Source organism: Bos taurus, chromosome 4 (assembly GCF_002263795.3).
Source record: "Bos taurus isolate L1 Dominette 01449 registration number 42190680 breed Hereford chromosome 4, ARS-UCD2.0, whole genome shotgun sequence".
NCBI classification, from domain to species: domain Eukaryota; kingdom Metazoa; phylum Chordata; class Mammalia; order Artiodactyla; family Bovidae; genus Bos; species Bos taurus.
Genome location: NC_037331.1, coordinates 48237268 through 48262331, shown reverse-complemented (window position 1 = coordinate 48262331; position 25064 = coordinate 48237268). Strand labels below are relative to the sequence as shown.

The following is a 25064-nucleotide window of genomic DNA, read 5'->3' as shown; positions in this document are numbered from 1 at the left end:
AGTCCACTGGTTAGGACTCAAAGCTCTCACTGCCAAGGGTGTGGGTTCAATTCCTGGTCAGGGAATGAAAATCCTACAAGCTGTAACCAAAAGAAAGTTCAAAAATAAAATTTTATTTAAATAGCATCTACTTCTGGTCAGTGCAAATACCATATACACACATACATATTCCACATAAACTATGCCCAAATATGTTGAGTTGTTATCCAAAATCAAAATGTCTTCAGCAATTTGTAAAATACTTCTGTTTTCATAAAGAAACATCAAATTCTAATTTGTTTTTTAAAAACTAGATAAAGCTTATTTAGGGGTGAAATTACTGTATTCCAACACAGTTGGCATACCAATGACCAGTGGGCTAAGAAACATAGAAGTTAAAGTACATGACATTGCTTAAATGTTTAAAATATCACTGTTCAAAATGTTAAAAGGTAAGCAAGCAAAGAAGCAAAGAAGAGGAACTCAAAAGCTTCTTGATGAAAGTGAAAGTGGAGAGTGGAAAAGTTGGCTTAAAGCTCAACATTCAGAAAACGAAGATCATGGCATCCGGTCCCATCACTTCATGGGAAATAGATGGGGAAACAGTGGAAACAGTGTCAGACTTTATTTTTTGGGGCTCCAAAATCACTGCAGATGGTGATTGCAGCCATGAAATTAAAAGACGCTTACTCCTTGGAAAGAAAGTTATGACCAACCTAGATAACATATTCAAAAGCAGAGACATTACTTTGCCAACAAAGGTCCATCTAGTCAAGGCTATGGTTTTTCCTGTGGTCATGTATGGATGTGAGAGTTGGACTGTGAAGAAGGCTGAGTGCCGAAGAATTGATGCTTTTGAACTGTGGTGCTGGAGAAGACTCTTGAGAGTCCCTTGGACTGCAAGGAGATCCAGTCCGTTCTGAAGGAGATCAGCCCTGGGATTTCTTTGGAAGGAATGATGCTAAAGCTGAAACTCTAGTACTTTGGCCGCCTCATTCGAAGAGTTGACTCATTGGAAAAGACTCTGATGCTGGGAGGGATCGAGGGCAGGAGGAGAAGGGGATGACAGAGGATGAGATGGCTGGATGGCATCACTGACTCAATGGACGTGAGTCTGAGTGAACTCCGGAAGTTGGTGATGGACAGGGAGGCCTGGCGTGCTGTGATTCATGGGGTCGCAGAGTTGGACATGACTGAGCGACTGAACTGAACTGAACTGAAGCAAGCAAATGAAGTCAAGTATTCAAATTAGGAAATGGAGCACAGATTCCTACACTTTTTCTCTCATGTCTGTCTGGGATGCTAGGCCTTTCTCTGTGTATTTTGTTTTAGTTACCAGTCAAAAGTAGCTAATTTTAGATAAAAAGCCATTAAGATCACAGGACTAATATGTACTTAACTGTGTGGTGTGTGCTCACTCACTCAGTCTGATTCTTTGCGGCACCATGGACTGTAGCCCACCAGGCTCCTCTGTCCGTAGGATTTCCCAGGCAAGAATACTGGAATGGGGTGCCACTTCCTCCTCCAAGGGATCTTCGTGACCCAGGGATTGAACCCATGTCTCTTTTGTCTCCTGCACTGACGGACGGATTCTTTACTACACTGAGCCACCTAGCAAGCCACTTAAATGTGCTACACTTAACCATTTTTGCTTACATTTACCTCCTCCCAAATTCGCATTATTTCTTCTTTCCATATTTCTTATGCATCTTTTTGTCTGGTCTATATCATATGCATCGTTTTGCCCAGGCAATCAATAAATATTATAAATACCTGCTGAACAGATGAATAAAAGGAAATAAGATACATTTTCTTATTAATATATAGTATATGTTATTTTGTGTAAGTTGCTTTGAACACTGACCCCATTACATATAGTTTCCGTATGGTTTGTGTCACTTGCTGTGTCTACTCATCACCAAACACTGCAGCTCCTTCAAATTACATAGCAGATCATAATGTGCACTATAGTAATAAAAAAGTGGAGGACATTTCGGTTCAGCTTTCAAAAGCAATTAAGAAAGAAAAGACTTGCTAAAGACGTCTTTATAGTGAGCCCCTCTCCTAATTAAGATATTTGGCTTTTAGAAATGTCATTTGTATACATTTCAAGAATATAGTCATTTTGTAAAGAGATTCACTTGTATTAAATATCAACCTTCCACCTAAATGTGGCAGTGCAGTTCCAGGGATCCAGGACTCACTCTCTTGTTCCTCAGCAGGACTGTGGTCATGGTAGGTTTTAGGGCAGAGATGGAAAATCAGGAGTTAGAAGCAACTTTATCCAAGGTTGTGCCTGGGCATATTTACCGCTCATGAACTCATTCAGAGGTTCTACTTGGTGAGTTTTTATCATGTGAAATATGTAAGACATTGAGGATTCCATTTCTAGGTGGTTACAGTCAAAAGTGAAGGCAGCCTTTATTTCAGAGTCCATTTCCAGCTCATTGAGGTTCCCTGGTGGCTCAGTAGGTAGAGTCCACCTGCAATGCCGGAGACCTAAGCTCAATCGTGGGTCAGGAAGATGATCTGGAGAAGGAAATGGCAACCCACTCGAGTTTTCTTGCTTGAGAAATCACATGGACAGAGGAGCCTGGCGGGCTACAGTCTATGGGGTCACAAGAGTCAGACAAGAACTTAGCAACTAAACCACCCTAACCCCCTCGTGCCTGGGGAATAAAACCATTTTTCCAGTTTTTTCCAAAGGCCAGTGCCTGATGCACAGTGAGACCAAGGGGTTGGGAGCAGAGAAAGGTTTAAGGTTTAAGCAGAGTCAGACACGACTGAGCGACTTCACTTTTACTTTCACTTTCATGCACTGGAGAAGGAAATGGCAACCCACTCCAGTGTTCTTGCCTGGAGAATCCCAGGGACAGCGGAGCCTGGTGGGCTGCCGTCTATGGGGTCACACAGAGTCGGACACGACTGAAGTGACTTAGCAGCAGCAGCAGCAGCAGCAGGCCAAGCAAGGAGAATGGGCACCTCATGTTCAAAGAACCCGACTCCCTGGTGGGGTTCAGGGAAGAGCCTCTAAGGGCAAAATTTGGGGTGAGGACACAGGGTGTGTCACTTTCCACTGATTTGCTGGCGGTGAGGTAACAGGAATCTTGGGTTCCGCCTGAAGTTACCATCCTCCCCCTGGGTGGGAGCCTTAGTTCCTGCAAAAGAACTCAGAGATATATCAGATGGTTATGAATGTATCTCTTCAAGAAAAACCACAATCCTGCCCTTTCTCTGCACTGTTATTCACTGCTTTTCCTTTCTTTTGGCATTCCCGTGTTTCCCTAATGAGTAACTTTTGAATCTGCCCTCTGAAAATCAGGAAAGGTCTAGGAAGCTGAAGCTTTTCCCTATAAACAAGAAACAGGACATGAAAAGTTTCCATACCCCACAGGTCCTGCTTGGTTTCACAACTGAGTAATAAATGCATCTACTTTAAAGATTCAGTTATAATTGGTACTAACAAAACATTTCATGTATTTACATGTTGCAGTGGCTTGAGTTTTTCAGGAAGATGGCAAGACCCAAGCTGTGGTTAATCAAAATGTGGGAACACCACCTAAGAGATGGCACTTCATTTTTATGGCGGAGACAGTTACCTCTGTAAGGTCTACCATCACATCTTTCCATATATAAATGTTACCTTTTCAGGACTTCCTTAGCAACTTTAAATTTACAAACTTAAAGCATAAAAAGGGACAGAAAAACCCAGATCTCTTGGTCAAAGAAAGTCTTCCTTGGAAACTCTGTACACATTTGTCTATATACCAGGCTCAATTACATCATTATTCAGAGAATATGAGTGTGGACAAAAATAAAAATGTTACTTACCATTTCAGTAAACAAAGAATGTTGCCCACCCTCAAGCCAGCAGCCATTGCAATCACCCCTGCACCCTGAGAGGAATTCAGGATGGGAAAAAACAGGATACTGGCCCTAGATGAGAAAACCACTAAAATCTTTTAACTTGAAATATGTATTTTTGTGTGTGATTAGCAATGATCTTTTGATATCTGACTACATTTTTTTTTTTTTGGTCTTTTTCAGCAAAAACTCCTATGTATCCTGGCTCCTCCCTTACCTCTTTGGAACAGTCCCTCAGGGTTATCTGAAAGGCTGTTTCCCCAGGCTATAGTCCTCAGTTAAATTCCCCAAATAAATATATCTCTCAACTTTTAGGCTGTTTTGGGCTTCCCCCCCACCCCCACCCCCCACCCCCCCGCCCCCGCCGCCCCCAATTGAAGTATGAAGCCAAGAATTGCATGGGGGAAGCAAGAGACTCAAGATTGCCCAAGTTCTGCCATGGATGCACAAAGTAAATGATTTTGGTGGAGTCATGGATTTTTCTCACTTATACAAATGAAACTGATTTAACTTCTTGTAGTGACTAATGGACACACAAGTCCTCCAAGTAAGTTTACCTTACTGCTTTCATTTCCGTAATTCATTTTACTTTCAAGGTGTTTTTTTTTTTTTTTTTAATACCCGTAAAGACTGTTTACTAACAACTGTATAGTTTCAGTTGCTCAACCAGTTTTGCTGCCTTGAAAAGTATCCTGGAGCAGGTAAGAGTTTGTCTTAACTCTTGCTCCAATTTCTTTTTTTCCTTCAGTTTCTTATCAGAATTCTTTCTCATACTCAACATGAGGCTGTACCTCACACATTTATTTTAGAAGCCAGCATTCCTTATTATTCTATTTCTCCCTTATGAATTTTCTCCCACATGTGTTAGTAATTCTGTTTCTCCCTTAGTTATTAACATTTTATTTAGATTTGAGACTCTCCTTTCCAGTTGTTTAAGCTGGATAGTACAGCTCATCCAGATGTGTTACTTAGCACTCTAGGCTTATACATTATTAATGTTCTTTAAGAATGCCAAAGGCCATCTAGTCCTTATTAGAAATGTAACATTTTTTGAAAAAAATTAGGAAAAATTATATCCATATTTTAAAGATGCTTTAGAAAGAAAAAGGACTCAGCACTTAATCCTACATATTCCAATAAAATCCGAAGTTCTTCCTTAGTGCTGTGTGTCTCACTTGCAGAATTGTAAAGCATTTTAAAGAGTGCTAGCCAGGTTTCTAAGAATAAACCAAACACATTCACACAGCATGGATCCCAGGTAGTGTTTTACATTTATATGCACCAAGCCCTAGTTTGTATCAGCAGGACACACACACACACACACACACACAAAGAAAAGCACCTTTGTATTAAAATTGAGCGTCCTCCCAGAATTCTTAGTCATACATGATGCATGCTTGAATGAAACATCAACAGAGAATTTCCAAACATAAAGACTCTTGGCTGGTGATTAAACAGGGGCATCCATAACTCAAACTTGTGGTGTTTTAATTACTTTAACACATACATTCCCTAGTTAGCCAGCCAGACTTGGTTATTCTAAATGGCTGACTGAGTCTGCAACATATCACAACTATCTGTATCACATATAACCGATAGTTAAGATTTTTAAAAACCTCTCGTCCTACAGAACCACACTTCCTTGCTGCAAGCTGCCCAGATCTTACCTTTGTTTTCACATATGCCGGACCTCTGTCATGCATTTCACATGGTATAATGTGCACTACGAAGTCACAGTAAAGAAACAAGAAAGAAAAAAACACCTCAGTAATAATATTTTATTATAAAACTGTGCTTTATTATAAGGAAATTTTAAATATAACCAACAATACTGAAAATAATGTAACTGGCATTTACAGCCTTGGTCAGAGTTCTTTATTAAACAGGCATTTGTAGTTAACAATTAGCTTATGCAACAAAATAGGTAACTTGAAAAAGTGAAGGAAGTTGAAAATACAGAATGATAAACCAGGAATTTGTGGTTGTGTTTTTTTCTTGTTCGGTAGACATGACTTTTAAAATCTGAAATATTATAGAAAACAAATCTGCATTCAGTAAGCTCTCTTCCCGTGGGAAAGTTTGCAAAGTAGTTAAAACTGTGCTAAAATGTGGCTGAAGGTATATTTTACATACTTCTTATATGTACATTATCCAATTCACGTATCTTTACCACATTTTCATTATACAAGCAAGACCAGAAACATTCTCTAATAAGACCACACTAGCCACAGAATTTTTTTACCCATGTATATATTTCTTTGAAACATATTTCCCAAAATGAAATCGCTGATTTAAAAGGGAACAACTATTTAGAATTAATGTCTCTGGACATTGGGGTCATGTAGTCCTAGAATCCATGTAAGAGTATACTGCTTTGGTGGAATATAATTAATTCATTTTATGTAGCAGGATAATAAGCATTATCAATTATCAACAAAAATCTATTCAGCTGAGTTCATTCTGCATTTGCAGAATGAAATGAATGCAGTTGAGAGTCTACATTAAAGCAAGTGGAGAGGCCTAATGGTATACTTGGAATGGGCAGAAATTCCTTGCATCCTTAGATATGTTTTACTTACAATAACTTATTTCTCCCACTTTGGAGGAAACCCATGGGAGCAGATGTCTGCAAGGATGTTATTACACATGTCTAGTGAAGAACAAAGAAATATCTATGGGCATGTTGATAAGGACCCCGAATATTTTTGGTATAGGAGACTTTTTTTTTTAGCATATATAATAAGATCTTAGGCTTTTAGAAGACAACAATTAAGTTTAAAGAACATTTAAAAATATTTGTGACATTAAATGTCAAACAAATTTTTAAAGATAACAGAGAACTGCAAAAATGAAAGAAGGAAGCATAGATAGATGCTTTATGAGGAAAATAATGACCTTTCATCCAAAGACACTTTCCTGTTGTTGTAATGACTAAACTGCCTGTCCTTAAAACCACTGGAATATGTAGGCTACTGACATTATACCCAAGAAGTCAAAAGGTACTTTATTGCAAAAATATAAAAGGTTTTAAAATTGCATAAGATGTTTTATACCATTTCACCAATAGGCCAAGGCCAGCACATAACTTATCAAGCCAGAAAAACTTTAAAACAAAAATGGTTAAATTGTACTTACTATATATAGTGAGTTGTAAAAAGAATGTGATGCCATGCTGTATAGCATGGTTCACTGCCAAGTTCCCTTTTACATGGGTGTAGTCATAACATATCAATCTGAGCAAGTCAAAATGAATACACATTGCCTATGATAACATCCTTTAATTATCTTCTTAAACACAGATACTTTCAATATATTACAATCATCTGAATCTTTCAGTCAAATCATAATTTTGTGGAGTAGAAAGTCATTTTATCAGTATGTTGATATTTTTTGATCTACTCTTTTTAGAAAGTGATGTTAAAGCCTATTGACTATTAAATACCTATTCTGTTTACTGATACATTGTAAATGTAAAAAAAGGAAAAAACCTGAAATCACAGAAAATGCTTGGCATCTACACAAACACATTCTCAGTGGACTAACCACTACTGTGTAATTTTGTCACTAGAGGTCTTGCTCCAATACTTTTGCTTCATGCAGTGGGTTCAACAATATCCATGTTTGTTCCAAACAGGGCAACTAATTGCTCTTCATAGGTAGCGATGTTCCTTTTCATAATTTCCATGCAAGGTCCCAAAAGCCTTTCAAATGCTTGCACATCCATGGCTAAGAAGAGTGGAGAATAAAAGAAAAATAACATTCTTTACAAACCTGGAATTTCTAAGTCACTTATGGTACCTATTTCACGTATGTCAATGACGCAATGGCATTTTTGCATAAATATCAGATACAAGAAAAAGGCATAAAGATAAAAACATTCCACTTCAAAAAGGAAGCAGCCAGTGGCCCGTGGCCATATGACGTTGTATTGGAAGTTCCTGATCCAGGTTAAAAGAATGAGGGATTGTTATGGCAAGACCTTGGAATTTTACAAAATAAATTCATTTTTATGTCACCACTTTAGCAGTATGAACTCAAGGGTGGCAAGGTAGTGTTTTCTATCTTGTTTTCCCTCCTCAGGGTTTACAATGCAATGCTGTGAAGACCAGATGTTGCCCTTTACAATTTTTTACTCTTTTATACTAGGGTCTAGTCAATTCATAATGGCAGTCCAAATAATGATTTTGTCCACTTCTGTAAGTATATGCTCTATGTTGCTTAGATTGCTTGTCTCGAGCATTTTTAAAAACTGAATTTATATGAAAATATAATCATACTATCATTGAAATACAAATTAAAATTCTTTTGTTTTTGCTTCTTAAATTTACAGAACTAAAAAAGGCAGTGTTTACAATAGAGTGAATGGAAATTCTTGCACTGCTGGCAGCATGCAAATAAGTGCAAATACAAGTGATATGGCAATAGATATCAAAAACCATAAAAAGAAAACCCAATTCCAAAAAGCATTTCTCAGGAAAAATCCTATCATGTGAAAAAGCAGTATATGCACACACCCCCACAGAAAAGCTCTCCTCCACCGCGCAAAATGGAGCCAAAACTCAAAAATTATGTAACAGTGGGAAGTGAGTAAATAATTCAGTGTGTATTTAAGCAATGTTAATATCTGATGTAATAAACATGAGAAAATGCCTAAGCTATAATGAATGAAAGAAGCAGTTTACAAAACTGATTTAAAGCTGAAAACATACAAATAAAAAAGGATGATAAGGAATTATAATAGGATGTGGAAATTGCTGGGTGGTGGTGGTACTGGGTAACTCTTAGTTTTTCCTACCTTTCTGTATTTCTCAAATTTAATGTGAATATATATTTTATTATAGAAAAAAAGTAATGGGATTTCACTCACATCATCTTTACTCCCTACTGTCTAACACCTCTATCTACTCAGAGAAATTACCTGTCAGCTTCTAAATTTTTCTTTTTCATCCAAGTGTAACACTAGAGTAATACTATACTTATTTAAAATCATTTAAAAAACAACTTCTCTAAGAAAATTCTGGGGATACTTGCAAATCTTAACACTGAAGCTAAATTTATTCTACTGAACTGTGGACGAAGAGTACAGAGTAGCTAATTACTTTTTAAATTAATTTTTATTGGTGTATAGTTGATTTATAATGTTTATTACTTTCTGCTGTACAGCAAAGTGAATCAGTTTATACACAGACATGTATCCACTGTTTTTAGATTCTTTTCCCATACAGGTCATTACAGAGTATTGACTAGTTTTCTTAAAGAAAATGTCATCTGTATTAATATCTCCTGAGTTATATTTTTCATTACTAAAATAAGTTATTTCTCACATATAAAATCTCTGCTATATATAGATGCCTTCCAGCTGAAGATGGCCCTTCTGTTCATGGCATTTCTGTGTGGTACACAGAAGTAATAAACAGCTGAACAAGATTTTCATTGTGCTATGACACACTTGAACTCTTGTTTCCTAATCCTAGGATGAGAAACTTTTCCTAGACATTTTAACTTCCCCTGCAGAACTTAGTATACCTTATAAAAGTGCTGTTTGAGGGGGTTTTTAGCAGAAATGGAACACAGTGCATATTGTTCATTTGAAAAATTAGATGTAAAGCTTGGTACTCAGAATTCTTATCTTAACAACATACTAAAATGTTACTTAATGTCTGTAAAAAAGAACAATGTATATGTGTGTGAAAAGTTTTCTAAGAAGTTGGCTTCCACCAAATTGGCTTGACAGTGCAATGAATCCTAATCTTGTATTCTGTTGGGACCATAAAACTTGTGAACCCAGTAAAATAATCAGTGTGACGCTGAATACGTACAATGCACACAGAAGGATTTCAACTGGGGCAAGTGTGCCCTGGGCCGTGAGTCCTACCTAAACATTTGACGGTCCCGATGGCGTGTGCGGAAGCGGCTCGGGGCTTGTTCGTTACCAGAGCCAGTTCGCCGAAGTACTGCCCTCGAGAACACCGAGCGATTTCAACTGCACCGTTCTCCTCCACCTCTGACTTACCCTGACAAGGTGATGGAAAGTGTTAGCGTTCACTCAGCTTAAGAAAAACAGAATGAAGCTTAGTCAGGAAAAAAAAAAAAAAAGTCTATTATGTTACTTGTTAATATTTCATGGATTTTTAGGACTTACCTTCCTTTTCATAGTAATTTTCACTTCTCCCGATTCTACAATGAAAAAAGAATCAGCCAAGTCTCCCTGTCAGAATAGAATAAAAACAGAGGGTGAAAAATCCAATTTTAGTTGACAGCAATCCTGCTGCCCACCACACTCTGAAATCAATCCCATGCCAGTTTACAGATCATCTCCTGAAAGCTGAAACCCCACAGAACAGGTTATGGCCCCTCCTAAGTTGAGATGTTATGATCAACAATTATCGTGTAACAATTTCATTTGTAAAATCATCTGAAATGATATACTGTCTACTAGAGCATCTCTGCTAAAACTAGCAAGAAAATATAGCAACTAACACCAAGGTAAGAATTTCGCTAAAACTGCAGCCTGGATAAAGCACAGACATGGTCAGAAACGTGAGCACTGTTTCCCAGCAGTGTCGCCTCTGTCAGCTGCTCCTATGCTGAAATATGCCACCCTGGGTCGTTCCTAACCTATGAAGCCAGAGCATGGCAACCCAAGATAATCCAGCAACTCCGCAAGTGGAGAAAGCAGGCAGACAAAGCGGTGTGTGTGGGCCCTGATGCCTGTCCTGCAGGCTGGGGACCAAATTTTAGATGCTGGGTTACTGACAGCCCACCTCAAGGCCCAGAAAGACTTCTCAAAGAAAGTGTTGCCATTTCTAACTACATAGCTGCGTTTTCTTGTTTTCTTTTTTGAACAAATTTCCTTGATTTCCAATGATGCCTTATGAATTAAGTAATGTAATACAAAAGATGACATTGACTTCCCTAAGCCTCTCAAAGTGATTCTGGAGAAACTCAGGTATTTCAAAACTCTTTACTACAATTCAAGAAATACAGTATCAGATTGTAATATATAATAAGGAATGCAGAGTCTCCATTATACTATAGTGCAGACATGTATGTTTATAAACGCTTAAAAGACAACTATCTAAAGATACCTTTAATAAAGTCTCAGTATACATATGTCTTTTCCCTTACCTTTTATCAGGCTTTCTCTAAGACCTTCATGTGAAATATTCAAGTGTCTTAAATCATAAAAGGTCTATCAACTGCCATGCAATTTCATTTTTAAAACATGCTCAAATTGCATGTAAAACTAATGAGTTAAGTTCTGTTGGTCAGTTGGGTCAATGTCAGTTTGCTAGTTTTGATGTTGTACTAGTGATACAAAATGCACTGGGAGAGATTGGGTCAAGAGCACATGGGACTTCGTGTTTTGTTTTGTTTTTTTTTTTTGCAGCATGCTGTGAATCTATAATTCCCAAAATAATTGGGAAAAGTCATTTCAAAAGTGCTCTATGCTTTGCAGCTTTTCAATTTGTATCATGGAATCTCAGCCTTGTTCTCTAATTTGACAGACTGGGGGTGGCAGAGGGGGAAGACTGACCGATGTACTTGTTTATTTGCCTTCTAAACTGATTCTTTTCTCGGCCTCCCAGACCTTGAATCTTGTTTCACATGTATGAAAAGAGACAATATTTTAGATAAATATTACAATATAGTATAATATTAATAGGAAAATTACCCAATTTGTTAAAAACCTTTTTTTTTTTTAAAGTCTTTATTAAATAAACAAATTCAATTTGTTATAAACTGCTTCTGTGGTTTTTTGGGGTTTTTTTTTTTTTTTTTTATGTCTTGGGTTTTTGGCCATGAGGCATGTGGGATCTTAGCTCCCCAACCAGGGATTGAACCCGCACCCCTAGCTTTGGAAGGTGAAGTCTTAACCACTGAACTACCAGGGAAGTTCCTAAAAAACCTGTTTGTAACTAGGAAATTAGCAGTATCATCGATATGCTTTTATCTGTAAACTCTAACCGTTTCTATAAATCCTACTTCTGGGTAGGTCTGTTCTAACCAATATGTGTATTGCTTCAGGTTCTAAATGGGATTTGAGAAAAGCATTATGGGTTCAAGAGCATGCCGGCCCCCTCAGTGCCTGGCAGCCAGTGAAGTACATGGTGCAACATGTCCCCTTCTTGGTTAATTTCACGGTTTCACCAGTGAACTGACTGTGCAGAACTTTACACCTTCCAATGCACCTTCTGGGTCCTTATTAATAAATGTTATGGAACGATTACCAGTTTTTTTCCCCTGTTATAAATGACATCTTAATTCTCTATATACATGTGACCTTCACGTCTGGTACAAATATAAAATTATGCCTAAATCTATTGGATGATTTAATATATATTTCCTTAAGATTTAATTAAAAAAAATAAAAACATTCAGATAGCTTGATGGCTATAAATTAAGCCATTTTAAATACATTTGGCAGGAAATAATTATATTAATCCACCACTACATACTAATTATGGACAATGAAAATTTTATTAAGACTTAGAATATATAAGAATCTTTTGGAAAATAACCTCAAACTGAGCTCCATAAAAAGTATTATACCTGAGCAATGATTTGTTCTCCATCGTTGTATACTTTGGTGCCTATCACGTCTACCACTTTCAGGCGTTCAGAAACCTATAAAGGAAAAAGGATAATACAGTTGACCCCTCAATGATATGGGTTTGAACTGTGCACAGTCTACTTATCTACAGATTTTTTCCAGTAAATATACAGTTGCCCCTCCATATCCACAAATGTGGAACCCAGGGCCATGGAGGGTCTGCTGTAAGGGACTTGAGCATCTGCAGACTTTGGTATCCACCAAGGTCCTAGAACCAATCCCTGTGGAGACGGATGAAACTATATGAAACAAACTAATCAGGTAATCTTAACTATTTCATGGGTTTAAAAATGGTAGCCTACAGGCCAAATAAACTGAGCAATGTGTGTGTTCATATTAATAAACCTAATTAATATAAAAAGCACAATCGCTCAGTGGTGTCCAACTCTTTGTGACTCCATGGACACAAGGCTCTTCTGTCCATGGATTTTACCAGGCAAGAATACTGGAGTAGGTTGCCATTTCCTACTCCAGGGGGATCTTCCCAACCCAGGGATTGAACCCATGTCTCCTGTGTCTCCTGCATTTGTAGGCAGATTCTTTACTCGCTGAGCTATCAGAGAAGCCCCATTATATGAATTACGTGCCAGCATTTTAAACAAATTTTTCATAAAAACTTGAATTTCCAGCTTCTCTTGAAAAATCAGAACTGTCAGCAACACTCAGCCCATATTTTCATGTGGCATAAATAAACTCTGGTGCACCAGCAGCTGTTTCTTAAGATGGAGCACATGCTCTCCAGTTTACCAAAGTCCCATCCTGGCTTGGTTTTCTTCTTTGTTACTTGCCTAACTCTGAAGGCATTTGAATTTCCAACTCTGACCTATTTTTACTTAAACAGATCTGCTGCTGGAGAAGATGAGCTGCCCAATATGCATTCTGAAACGAGGCCTGAATTTCTACCAGGTGAATACTGACAAGCCAACATAGAGACATGTCAGCAGGTAGGTCTGTCAACCCCAAGGATTCTGGCCGAGAGGCTGGAAGGATGGTATTACTGTCACTCAGGTGGGGAAGAGAAGGAAGGATGTTTGGGACTTGTCGGTTTGAGATATCTTTTAGATATCCTAGAGGAAATGTTAAATATGCAATGTTAAATAAGCCTGGCTTGGGTGGGGCCTTGCACAGTGATGTCAGTTTTAAGAGGCATCAACATAATAGACATTTAAAGCCAGGGGATTTGACAAGTACAGCATGGGAATAAGTGCAGCCTGCAAAAAGAAAGAGAGACCTTGGGATGCCAATTTTAAGAGGAAAGGAATAAGGAAGGAGAGGGCAGTGAGGACATTCTGTATTTAGATAACCTCTTCCTGTAAAGGCTACTGCCTACATTTATGTGATTAGTTTAAGTCTGCTTTTAGAAAGAGATCTCATACAAATCTGCTGTAGCTGCTCCCAAGAGTCTATTATGTGTAAACAACAAAATAGATACAGTTACAGGCAGTAAAAGAAATACTAAGCTATTAAAACAATGTAATCTTTTCAAGTGAAAATATAGATAGATTATTATTCAAAGAAACCTTCTGCAGAGCTAAGCATTCCTAACAAAACAGAAGCTTTTAAAGCAAAATAAAATAAAAGCACAAACATATACTTACTTCCAAAGATTTAAGGAATGGCAGTGACTCAATAAAGCTTTCATACATTTTTCTCTTTTTGGCATTATTTTTTACAATTATCCTCCTGAAGGTTACCCTGTCCTAAAGGCAGAATATCAAATATGAAGACAATTAAAAGGTAGACTTTATGAGGAAAGAAAGTTTGAAGAGATAGTTTCATTTTATTCCCTGTAAGAAACAAACAATAATTGAAGATTTTCAAAATAAAAGATTAATATTATTATACTTCTAATACAACTCATTTCATATTTTTATTTCCTTAAGCATTAATATAGAACCATATAAAATGTTATTTTCATGCTTTTGAAGGAAAGCAACAGTTTACTTTTAATTCAGAACAGAGATCTGACCAACATGTAACTAGTGGGCTAAACCCACGAGGTGGTGCTGTTGCACCATTAAAAAAATACCAGCTTCTGTTTTCTTTTTCTCCCCAGCTTTTTGAGATACAATTGACTTGTAATATTGTTTAAGGTATACAACATGTTGATTTGATATATATTGTAAAATTATTACCACAGTAGAGTTACTTACTACCACAAATAATTGTCATTTTTTTGGTGTGTGGTGACATTTAAGATTTATTCTCTTGGCAGCTTTCAAATATATTGACAGTATTGTTACCTATAATCATCAGGTACACTGGGTCTTCAGAACATATTCATTTTATAATTACGCCCCCCAGCCCCTGGCGACCAACATTCTACTCAGTTTTTATGAGTTCAAACTAGCACTGAGTTCTTTTGTTATAGATAACAGCCCTGGAGTGTTAAAGTTCAGTGGGACGTGGTGAGCTTTTTTTCTTTTTTTTTTGAGATATAACTGGCATACAGCATCATACTAGTTTCAGGCGTAGGACATAATGATTCAGTATTTGTATCCGTTGTGAAATGATCACTACAATAAGTACTTAATATCTGTCACCATAAATAGTTACAGAATTCTTTTTCTTGTGAGGAGAACTTTAAAGATGTACTCTTATAGCAACTTTCAACTATACAATACAGTATTATTAACTGCAGACACCATACTGTACGTTACGTCCCTAGGCTGTATTTTTAACGGAAGTTTGTACCTTTTGAACCCCTTCACCCATGACCAGCCTTTTATTTAAAAAACAAAACAGAAAATCTGGGTGTGCATCCCTTTTAGTAAAGTGTTGTTATGTATCTGTTTCACACACACACACGCACTGGTTGTGACATTTCCTCGTGTTTCCTGTGGGCTGCAGTTAAAAAAAAATACATGGAAACCAGTAGTATTAGAAATGTTTTTAAATCATGCAATTACAATGTAAAGAGAGCTTGAAAAATTATTGACTCTAGGATTTTTTGTCACATCCACATGTCAGTTTTCTTTTTTAAAACTGTGCACAGAGAAACTACAACTTTCTTGAGTAGACTTTGATTCCAGTGTTTATCATGTTCATTTTCCTCAAATGTTCCTATGTTTATACTACTTAATCTCAAGGATCCAACACTGAATTGAGGAACGAGGGAAAACTTTATAGGTAATGGCTCAAAAAATGGTCTTCCTACAAATTTTACATTTTAAAAATTCCTACAAAACATTATATTAGTTCTTAGTTAAGAGCTCTCAGAATTATGTTAGTTTGGCATACACTGATCAACAACTATACTTTTAATACAAAATAAAATTAACAGGGATATGTTCTTTAATTAATAATTACTATGACAACATATTGAAAGTGAAAGTGAAGTCGCTCAGTCGTGTCCGATTCTTTTCGACCCCATGGACTGTAGCCTACCAGGCTCCTCTGTCTATGGGATTCTCCAGGCAAGAGTACTGGAGTGGGTTGCCATTTCCTTCTCCAGGGGATCTTCCCGACCCAGGGATTGAACCCGGGTCTCCCACACTCCAGGCAGACGCTTTAACCTCTGAGCCACCAAATGAACTGATAGGATAGAGAAAAATGCCAGTGTGGATGTAAGTATCTAGGAAATTAAACATCCTGTCTTCTAATTTAGTTTACTACAATTTTATAAGGGCTGTGATTTGGACTTGCACTCAATCATTTTTTAAAAAAGAAAAAAATTTTTCAAGATAACAAATAAAATTATTGAAATAATTTCCAAGCCTGGCTCTGCAGGCTTGTGTTTTTTTCAAAAAGGTTTCTAAGATCCCAGATTTTAATGACTCAAAATCTCTGCAAACAGCGCTCTATAATAATCTGCATTTCATGAAAGCTCCCCAAGTGACTCTGATACATAAACAGGTCTGGGAAGCAGCTGCAACACCATTTTATGAACAAGGTTTATTACAAAACAGAGAAGACAAGAAATGGGTTAGCAATTTAGAAATTAACCACGGCAACAAGCTATGTGTCTCAAGAAAAATCTTCTACTGGTGGCCCACCTCTTCACACTCACTGTGACATATCAATAAAATCCAGAAAGTCCCATTTCAAATGTTTTCACCCCAGTCATTTCAATCGTCACCTCTCTGAATCATCAGCATGGTCGTGTAGATCAGTTAATCCCCCAAGGCTAACCGTGACCTAGACTTATTTACAAAGTTGGACTATTCTACAAAGGACTTTTCTCTTGAGATTTGCTTATCTTCGCACCTGCACTTACATGGCAGAGCTCCAACCTGTTGGTCTCAAAAGCAAAATTCCTTTTCTATTTGACTTTGTCTGAAAAGGGGCTAGTTAGGCCAGCTGCTAAGAAAGCAGATTTGAAGTATTAATTATGTTAATGACTATAATTTTAAAAAAACACCAACTTCACTTATACACATACCCTAAGGTGATCATCACAAACTGCTCACCTCTACAGAGCTTAAAACGGGTGTGTGCTTAGTTGCTTAGTCGTGTCCGACTCTTTGCAACCCCATGGACTGTAGCCTACCAGGCTCATCTGTCCATGGGGATTCTCCAGGCAAGAATACTGGAGTGGGGTGCCATGCCCTCCTCCAAGAGATCTTCAAACAGGTACAGATTAGTAAAAAAAAAAAAAAAAAAAACTGAAGAATCCTTCACCCTTCCTGAGAACATAAATATCACATATACCTGGAAATGGCTGGACCTCTGTCCCTAGTTTAAGGTTCCTTCCAGGGCTGAGAACTATCAGTACTCGAAGGGCCAACCCGCTAAATATGTGACCTTGTTCCAAGGATGTGCATGAGGAGCCTTCCTGATCATGTGACAATCTGACCCTGCCTGGCAAGCCCACCAGGATGATTAAATTTTAAATGGTACCTCCTCTAAGGAAACAGATCACAACCCACCCTTGTGACAGTGCGTAAACACTTCCTAAGGGCCAAGTCTACTGGTTTTGAGTGTTTATTTTGCCGGCTTTGGGTATTCAAATCTCTGATTATCCTTAAGACACTTCAGAGGACAAGCTCCCTTCCACCTGAAACAATTCCAATTTTGCTTGCACCACTTAAAAAGTGACTCATGACATTTTTAAGAAGTAAACAGTAGCTGCCTGGGTCTCAGAAGAAGAAATGCACAAGTCTTGTTTCTCTGATCAAGAGATATTTTTATTGGCTGAATTCACCTCGGAGTCAAAGGCTCAGTGGTGACTGAACCATGCGTAACTTCCGTGAGACTACAGATCTTGAAAAGGAGGTTTTAACAACCTTCCTGTTACTTCAACCTTGCCTCCTTCCACAAAAGGATTTGAGAGAAATAACCAAATAAACTCATGTCAGAACCATAGGGTGGGATGTTATCAACAATTTCAAAAGAAAACACAAGTAGTATCCACATTCCCTTAAATCAAGGCTACTTAAAGTGTGTTCTGGGCACCAGCAGCCCCTGGTGCCTCCTGGAAGCGTGTGAGAAATGCAGAATCACAGGCCTCATGCCAGACCCTATGAGTCAGATTCTGCTTTTTAACTAAATTTCCAGGTGATCCCTAAGCACCAGCTTAACCAGAGTCCAGAACCAGCTTTACTCGGATCTGCTACTTTGTCTCCTAAGATCTTTGAGGAAAAGAATGTCCCTCACTCAAGTCTTTAAACCAAACTTTAAGCCTTTTAGAAAAGGCATCATTAGGAAATTTTTCTTTTTGCATGGATTGTTTAAAAATTGGAGTATAATTGCTTTACAATGTTGTCTTAGTTTCTGTTGTACAACAATGTGAATCACCTATAACTATACATATATTCCCTCCCTTCTGAGCCTCCCTCAAGAAATTTACTTTAAAAGCCCAGGTCTGAGAGTTCCAACCCTGAGAGTTGAATAAGTTTGTGTGTAATGGAGCCTAGGTAAGAGAATTTCTTTTTTAACACCTCTAAGTAATTCTGACATGCATCCACGTGAGAAACACAGACATTGAGTGTTTTTTCTCTACACAGTTGCTTGTCAATGCAGGGTTGTTACCAATCAATTTATACTACACAAAGAGTCTCCGTTTTCAGTGGTTATCTCAAGCAGGCATGAGACTCATGTGATGGACTTGCTCCAATACAGATTGTGGAGTCCCATAGCCAGTTTCTGAGTCAGCAGGCCTGAATCAGTGAGTGGAGCCTCAGTGGGCATTTCCAGCAAGTTCCCAGTTGATAGAGATGCTACAAGGCAGGGGACCGCACTTGGAACCAGAGATATTATACCTACCACAGAAACCTACCAGAAAAAAACAGCATTGAAGCCTCTGTTTATTTGTGTGACTGGCTGGTTTTTAAGAATGCATAAAAGAGGAGCATTTAGGAGCACCTATTAGTTGCTTAATAAATTCTCTGATGACCGATGGTGATCCCCAAACCATCTACCTATTAAAACTAAAATACTGCAGCTACCTGGCTGCTAGCATAATGATTTTTCACAAATGACATTCAGGTCAAATAAATACTTCACTCACCAAACCCCACAGAGCACCAGGAGAGGTAGCAGTGATTGTAGCTGCTCTGGGTGTGTTGTACATTAAGGCCAGTTCGCCAAAACTCCCACGATTGTCATAGTTGCCAACACACCGTCCAACACCATCGCATTTCACATAAATATCAAATGTTCCTCTGGTGGATGCATGAAAAAGAAGATGTAAAAGTAATTCAAGTCAAGTCTCATCACAACAAAACATGAGCCTTTGGCAATAAAATCTCATTCATTTTTTAAGAATTACTTATTGCTTGGTCTTCTTGCTCAGACATCATAACACATTCACTTGATTAAAATTTTAAATGTCTAGAAGGATGAACAGTGGGAAGTTCCCTTCTGCCCTGGTCCAGCCATTCAGTTTTCTCCAAAAAAGCCACTGCTCCCAGCTTCTCCATCCTTGCAGAGGTCTTTACACCTGGGAGCAGCGGGAGCTGGATAGATGCACTGGAAGCCTTCCGAAGGTGCAGGAAGTGACAGGAGCCATCCCTGAGACTGAGGGCACATCCCCAAGGGTGACAGCTGGGGACGGGCTCTCCTTTCCTTTCCTCTCTGATGACAAACAGTAATAAAAGGGCATCAATACATGACAAAGACACGGCCTGTTCCGGACAAGCAGGAAGAAGAGACCATCAATGGGACTAGGGTGAAGTCTGTACATGGGCCTGCTGGGGGCAATGAGAGTAAACAACACACACTTAAGATAAAAAATAAGGGATGAAAATATAACTGACTGCAACCAAAGAGAACAGGCAAAGAAAACCATCTGAAGGAATGCATGTGAATCTGCTGACCTCAATGAGCTCTGAGTTTAAGAATCATGGAGGCTAGTGACATTCACATGTTAACTGAAAAGTTTGTTTCCAAAACGAACATGCATTACTTTTGAGATCAGAAGAAAATAATCTTAAAAAAGAATATAGCTCTAACAATCTGGTCAGCCATTACTGTACAGTACCTACAGGGTCCTTTATGATCTAAAGGGGGCGCTGGCAAGCTGGGGCCCAAGACTGGTTGCCTGCTGCTGTAAATCAAGCTTCACTGGAAAGACAAACACGCTGGCTGTTTCTGCACTCTCTGTAGCTGACCTGTGCCACATGAGCAGACGTGGGTAGTTCCAACACAGACCTTATGGCCTGCAAAGCCTGCAAAATTTATTCTCTGGCACTTTATATCATCTGGCCCTGTATGTTAGACCGACCGCCCATCTGAAGGTGGTAGAAATTCAGACTAAATATCCGATCCTGGTCTTCTAGATTTTTTGCGCTTATCTTTTAATTGGGTTCCTTTTCTAGCAAATAAAATGCTGTTTGCATGTCACTGCACTCCTGATGCTTTATTTCTATTAACTTCATTCTCTCTGTGGAAGACTGTCTTTTCATGTACTGTATCTGTTCAGGGAACATGGCTTCATGGTTTGCTGAAACACCTGTGAGGTCAGACAGGAGAAAATTCTTTGGCTTTATTCTATTGGCTAAAGTCTAGCAAAGACAAAACAGGGAGTGCTTTTAAGATTAGGAAAGGATTACAGATGGTAAATATGCAACAAAAGCAAACACACGAGGTATTGGACAAAAGATATTCATGAATAAGAATAACCGGTTTTTAATATAATTCATGACTAGAATGGCTGTTTCAGGGATTCCTTCTAGAATTTGTCTCATGGACAGTTATTTTTCAAGTACAGATTAATGTCTCTATTTATACATTTGCACTAAAACCGTTTTCTACATTTTTCTAATTTGAGTAGGATAAAATATACAACAAATGTGCTGATGAGAAGTGCAGTGAGCTACCAGTCCTGTTAAAATCACATCAGTCTAAAAAATCAGCTAAAACACTATGTGCTGCTTTTCCTACTGATTTCTCCCCTGAGAACATGAGGCCCCGGGCAGTGCAGAGTCACAGAAAGACCACACACGGCGGCCAAGAGACCTGGGTGCTGGGTCGGCCCGCACTCATTTGCGTGACCTTCCAGACTCGCATCACTTTTGTGTGCCTGAGAATTTTCATCCTTCAAAAGGGTGATGAGAAACTAAGGGAAGGCACTGTGCACTAACGTAAGGAGGTTTTATAGTCAAAATACCAACCATACCAAAGTGATTCCTGTACGGTATCTGGAGTTCTCATATACTCCTACTATTCAATACAATTAAACAGTGAATTTCTGAGGTGTTTCGCTGATGAAAGCTGCTAATGGTACCAGAATCGTGACTTTAATTTACACGTGAGACCATTCTAAAATCACAGAGTCCCCCTCCAGCCCTGGCTAATGCAGCCCTTACAGGTCACCAAGGTCTAAGGGATGAGGGGCTGAAGGAGTCACAGAGCATGTGGTCCTGATGCATGAAAGGCGCGTCCCACAGCCCAGAGCGGGGAACAGAGCCGACACAGACAGGTGAGGGGGCTTCCTGTGAGGCCTCTGAATAGAACACAGCTGGGCCCAGGGAAGCCAGTGTAACCCAGCAAGTCAGACTGGGAAATGATCCATGTTCTACATGAACGGGAGAGGCTAAGGATTCCAAACAGCTCATAAACACTTCCTCACTGCTTAACAGAAGTGGAGAAACGAAGGCTCAGCTCAGGCTGCTCTCCTTTAACATTTTAGGGTTGTTATCCAAGTTTTGCTTAAAACACACTGTTCTTTGATGAAGTGAAACACAACTTCAGTTTTCTGAAATTGTATTTTCAATATAAATACAAACCTTCTCACTTAAATAATTTCTCTGTAGAGTTTTTAACAGACAAATAGAAAAAGCATAAACAACTTCTGGAAGGGCTCAAACTACTCACTCTGTTGATGAGATGACGCTAGAGCGGTAGGAAGAGAGACTACCCTTTCACCTTAGGTCCTTCTGAATTTGAATTTTTTAAACCATGAGCATGCTTCACTTCATTAAGCAATAATAAAGGAAACTTTTTAGAAAACATAATAGCAGATTGAGTTATATGGATACCATATCCCAGATGCTGTATCACACTGCTGGTTTCATGTTAACAAGAGTACCCAATTCTGTGACAGGCGTAACTGGCCCTCAAGTAAACTTAACAAATGAGGAGGCTCCCAGTAAATGACTGAGATTTATTGATTCACCAAAAGTCAAGTCATCCATACATTATACCTCTTTCCTTGATCTAGCACAGTTTCCTTACACGAGTTTAAAGCAGGTTTATAGGCCCAGTTACATAGGAATAAGGGTAGACAGGCAATAGCAATTATTGTATGTTAATCCGTCAGTCATTATAACACATTAAGATTTTCACAAAAGGTTCATTATGTTTCAGGAACAAAGTTACATAAAACTTACCTATCAATTACATAAAAGTTGTCGCCATCATCACCTTGATCAATTACATGTTCCCCTTCTTTAACCAATTTTTCAAACATGGCATCTAATACTTGAGACATCTGCTCCTATTTTTCAAAAATAAAAGACATAATCTTTGTTTATCTAGAACATGTTTTCTTAAAGAACCACAATTAGCTCTATATTTTTGTGAACAAGCTCAAAGAAATGGAAATATCATGACTGACACTGAGTCTTGTAAAAAAAATACAGAACAGTCCCCTCTTCATCACATGCAAACCAGATGATTATATATTTACTCTCATATTCAGTACCTGAATAAAAGTAATTATAATTGGTCTATTTCAGAATCTTTGAAACTCTCACCACTTTAATACAAAAGGAAACTAACCATCAAATCATCATATACCTTGTGAAATATAACCTTAGCAACTAAATTTATCAGGTTTATAAAGAACTATTGCAAATGCCTTTTAAAGATATCTAAACTTTAAAAAACCTTTCCTATTTTAATCATCACTGTAATTTATAAATATTTAGCCAATTTAAACCCTGACGCCAATCCTTGTTTTAGCACCAAAAACAATACAGAACCAAAAAAAAACAAAAAACAAAAGTAAAGCCAAAAATGATTGTAGCAAACATTCCATCCATGTCCTTTATCACTAAGGTTCTCTTCAAGAAGCAACCATGTACCTCCCTAGGACAGATGTATTAAAACTGAAGCCAGAGACATCAAACCTATCAGTCAACAACTATCTTGAAACTTGGTTCTTCTAAAGTGTGCTTGACAAGGATTAAGAATAAACTCTGGATAGTGAGAATAAACTAGAAGGCCAAACAAATCTTTCTTCAGAACAAGTCCTGGGACAATTCACAGGTCTTTGGCTAGTTAGAACAAATGGGTATGGAGAAATAGTGTGGTGATAGTAACAGAAAATTCAGAAGATGTAGGAAGGGTTTAAGTCACTCTCTATGAATATAAAAAGACAGCAACTCCAACCCCCCAGGCCAAAACCAATTATTACTATAAACAAATTAAGGATCTGAAGATAGATTGGAGCGGGGGGAGATGCAAGTGGAAAACACAGGTTGAAGAAACAAAATATTCTGGATCAAAAGCACAGACTACGTGTGATTCTTTTCTTCTTGAGACCCCTTAATATTTCACAGGGACCATGAAGGTACGACTCCACAAAGATGAGAACAGGAAGAGGAAAAGTGGAGGAGAGATTTCTAGAGCAAAGAGAAGTTGCACGAGGGCAGAGAGGGGGTGCCGCCCAGAGATGGGCAGGGGGCCTGCGCGTGGAGAGGCCGGCCACCTGTCAGAGCACCAGAAGATCCAGACTGGGAAACACCTGGCTGGTCAGAATGGGACTGAGACGCTGCTGAAAACAGAAGGATTGATTTGAAGTCCTTCACGATCAGCTGATACTCTCCTTGCAATGTCTGCATCCTGAACACAGAACATTAGCAACCAAGTGTTAATCCCAACTCTTCCCAGATAAGAGATAAGTGTCAGGTTATTAGGAGAAACTAAATGAATAAGACAGAACTAGAACAGTTACTGTGAAGACTGGTGCCCCGGAACAAGGACCTTCACCTGCTTGGATGAGGGGTTCCTCCATGTGAACAGCTGGCTCCTTGCTACCCAACCAGCAGGACAATGATGGACAGGCCTGCCCCACTTACTCAGGGGTCCTCATCAGCTTTGCACAGCTCCTCTGGGAGCCTACAAGACTAAGATAAACGGCAGTATAACACCAATGAGCTAGAAAACTCAAGAACACTGATGAGCTTTCAGAAACTTTTACTCTATATACACAGAGATGTTCAAGATGATGTCATAATCAGGAGATGAAAAACAGGTAGATTAGAAAAAGTGCAAGAGAAAAATGGGTAAGCTCAAAATTGAAAACATCATTACCAAATTTTTTTTCCTTTTAACTATTTTATCTTTTAGGTCAGTTTAAGCTCCAAAATCACTGCAGATGGTGACTGTAGCCATGAAATTAAAAGACGCTTACTTGTTGGAAGGAAAGTTATGACCGATTTAGATAGCATATTCAAAAGCAGAGACATTACTTTGCCAACAAAGGTTCGTCTAGTCAAGGCTATGGTTTTTCCTGTGGTCGTGTATGGATGTGAGAGTTGGACTGTGAAGAAGGCTGAGCGCCAAAGAATTGGTGCTTTTGAACTGTGGTGTTGGAGAAGACTCTTGAGGGTCCCTTGGACTGCAAGGAGATCCAACCAGTCCATTCGGAAGGAGATCAGCCCTGGGATTTCTTTGGAAGGAATGATGCTAAAGCTGAAACTCCAGTACTTTGGCCACCTCATGCGAAGAGTTGACTCACTGGCAAAGACTCTGATGCTGGGAGGGATTGGGGGCAGGAGGAGAAGGGGACGACAGAGGATGAGATGGCTGGATGGCATCTCTGATTCGATGGACGTGAGTCTGAGTGAACTCCGAGAGTTGGTGATGGACAGGGAAGCCTGGCGTGCTGCGATTCATGGCGTCACAAAGAGTCGGACACGACTGAGCAACTGAACTGAACTGAAGGTTCACAGCAAAATGGAGCAAAAAAGTATAAAGAACTGTCCTAAACCTGCTGCTTCCCCATATCTCTCCTCTATTAACATGCCCCAGAAGACAGTATGCTTATTACAAGTGATAAACATACAATGACATCAATATCACTCACAGTCCACAGCTGACATCTGGGTTCACTCGTGGTGCTACACACTCAGTGGTTTAAACAAAGGTACTCACAAAGGTAAAAATGTACCCACCATTACAGAATCTTCTTTAAGTAAATAAAGAACTAAGAAGGTAAATT

General features: G+C 38.7%; 1 protein-coding gene across 1 annotated transcript in view; it reads right to left on the bottom strand.

The window, feature by feature from the left end:
* Nucleotides 1–7304: 7304 nt before the first annotated feature.
* The window catches only part of PRKAR2B (protein kinase cAMP-dependent type II regulatory subunit beta), a 100734-nt gene continuing 82974 nt past the window's right edge, over nucleotides 7305–25064 (bottom strand). The window contains 7 exon segments of the mRNA NM_174649.2: nucleotides 7305–7569; nucleotides 9719–9857; nucleotides 9986–10051; nucleotides 12397–12471; nucleotides 14056–14157; nucleotides 18906–19059; nucleotides 22228–22334. Of these exon segments, the coding sequence (NP_777074.1) occupies nucleotides 7436–7569; nucleotides 9719–9857; nucleotides 9986–10051; nucleotides 12397–12471; nucleotides 14056–14157; nucleotides 18906–19059; nucleotides 22228–22334 (777 nt within the window). The 3' untranslated portion in view covers nucleotides 7305–7435.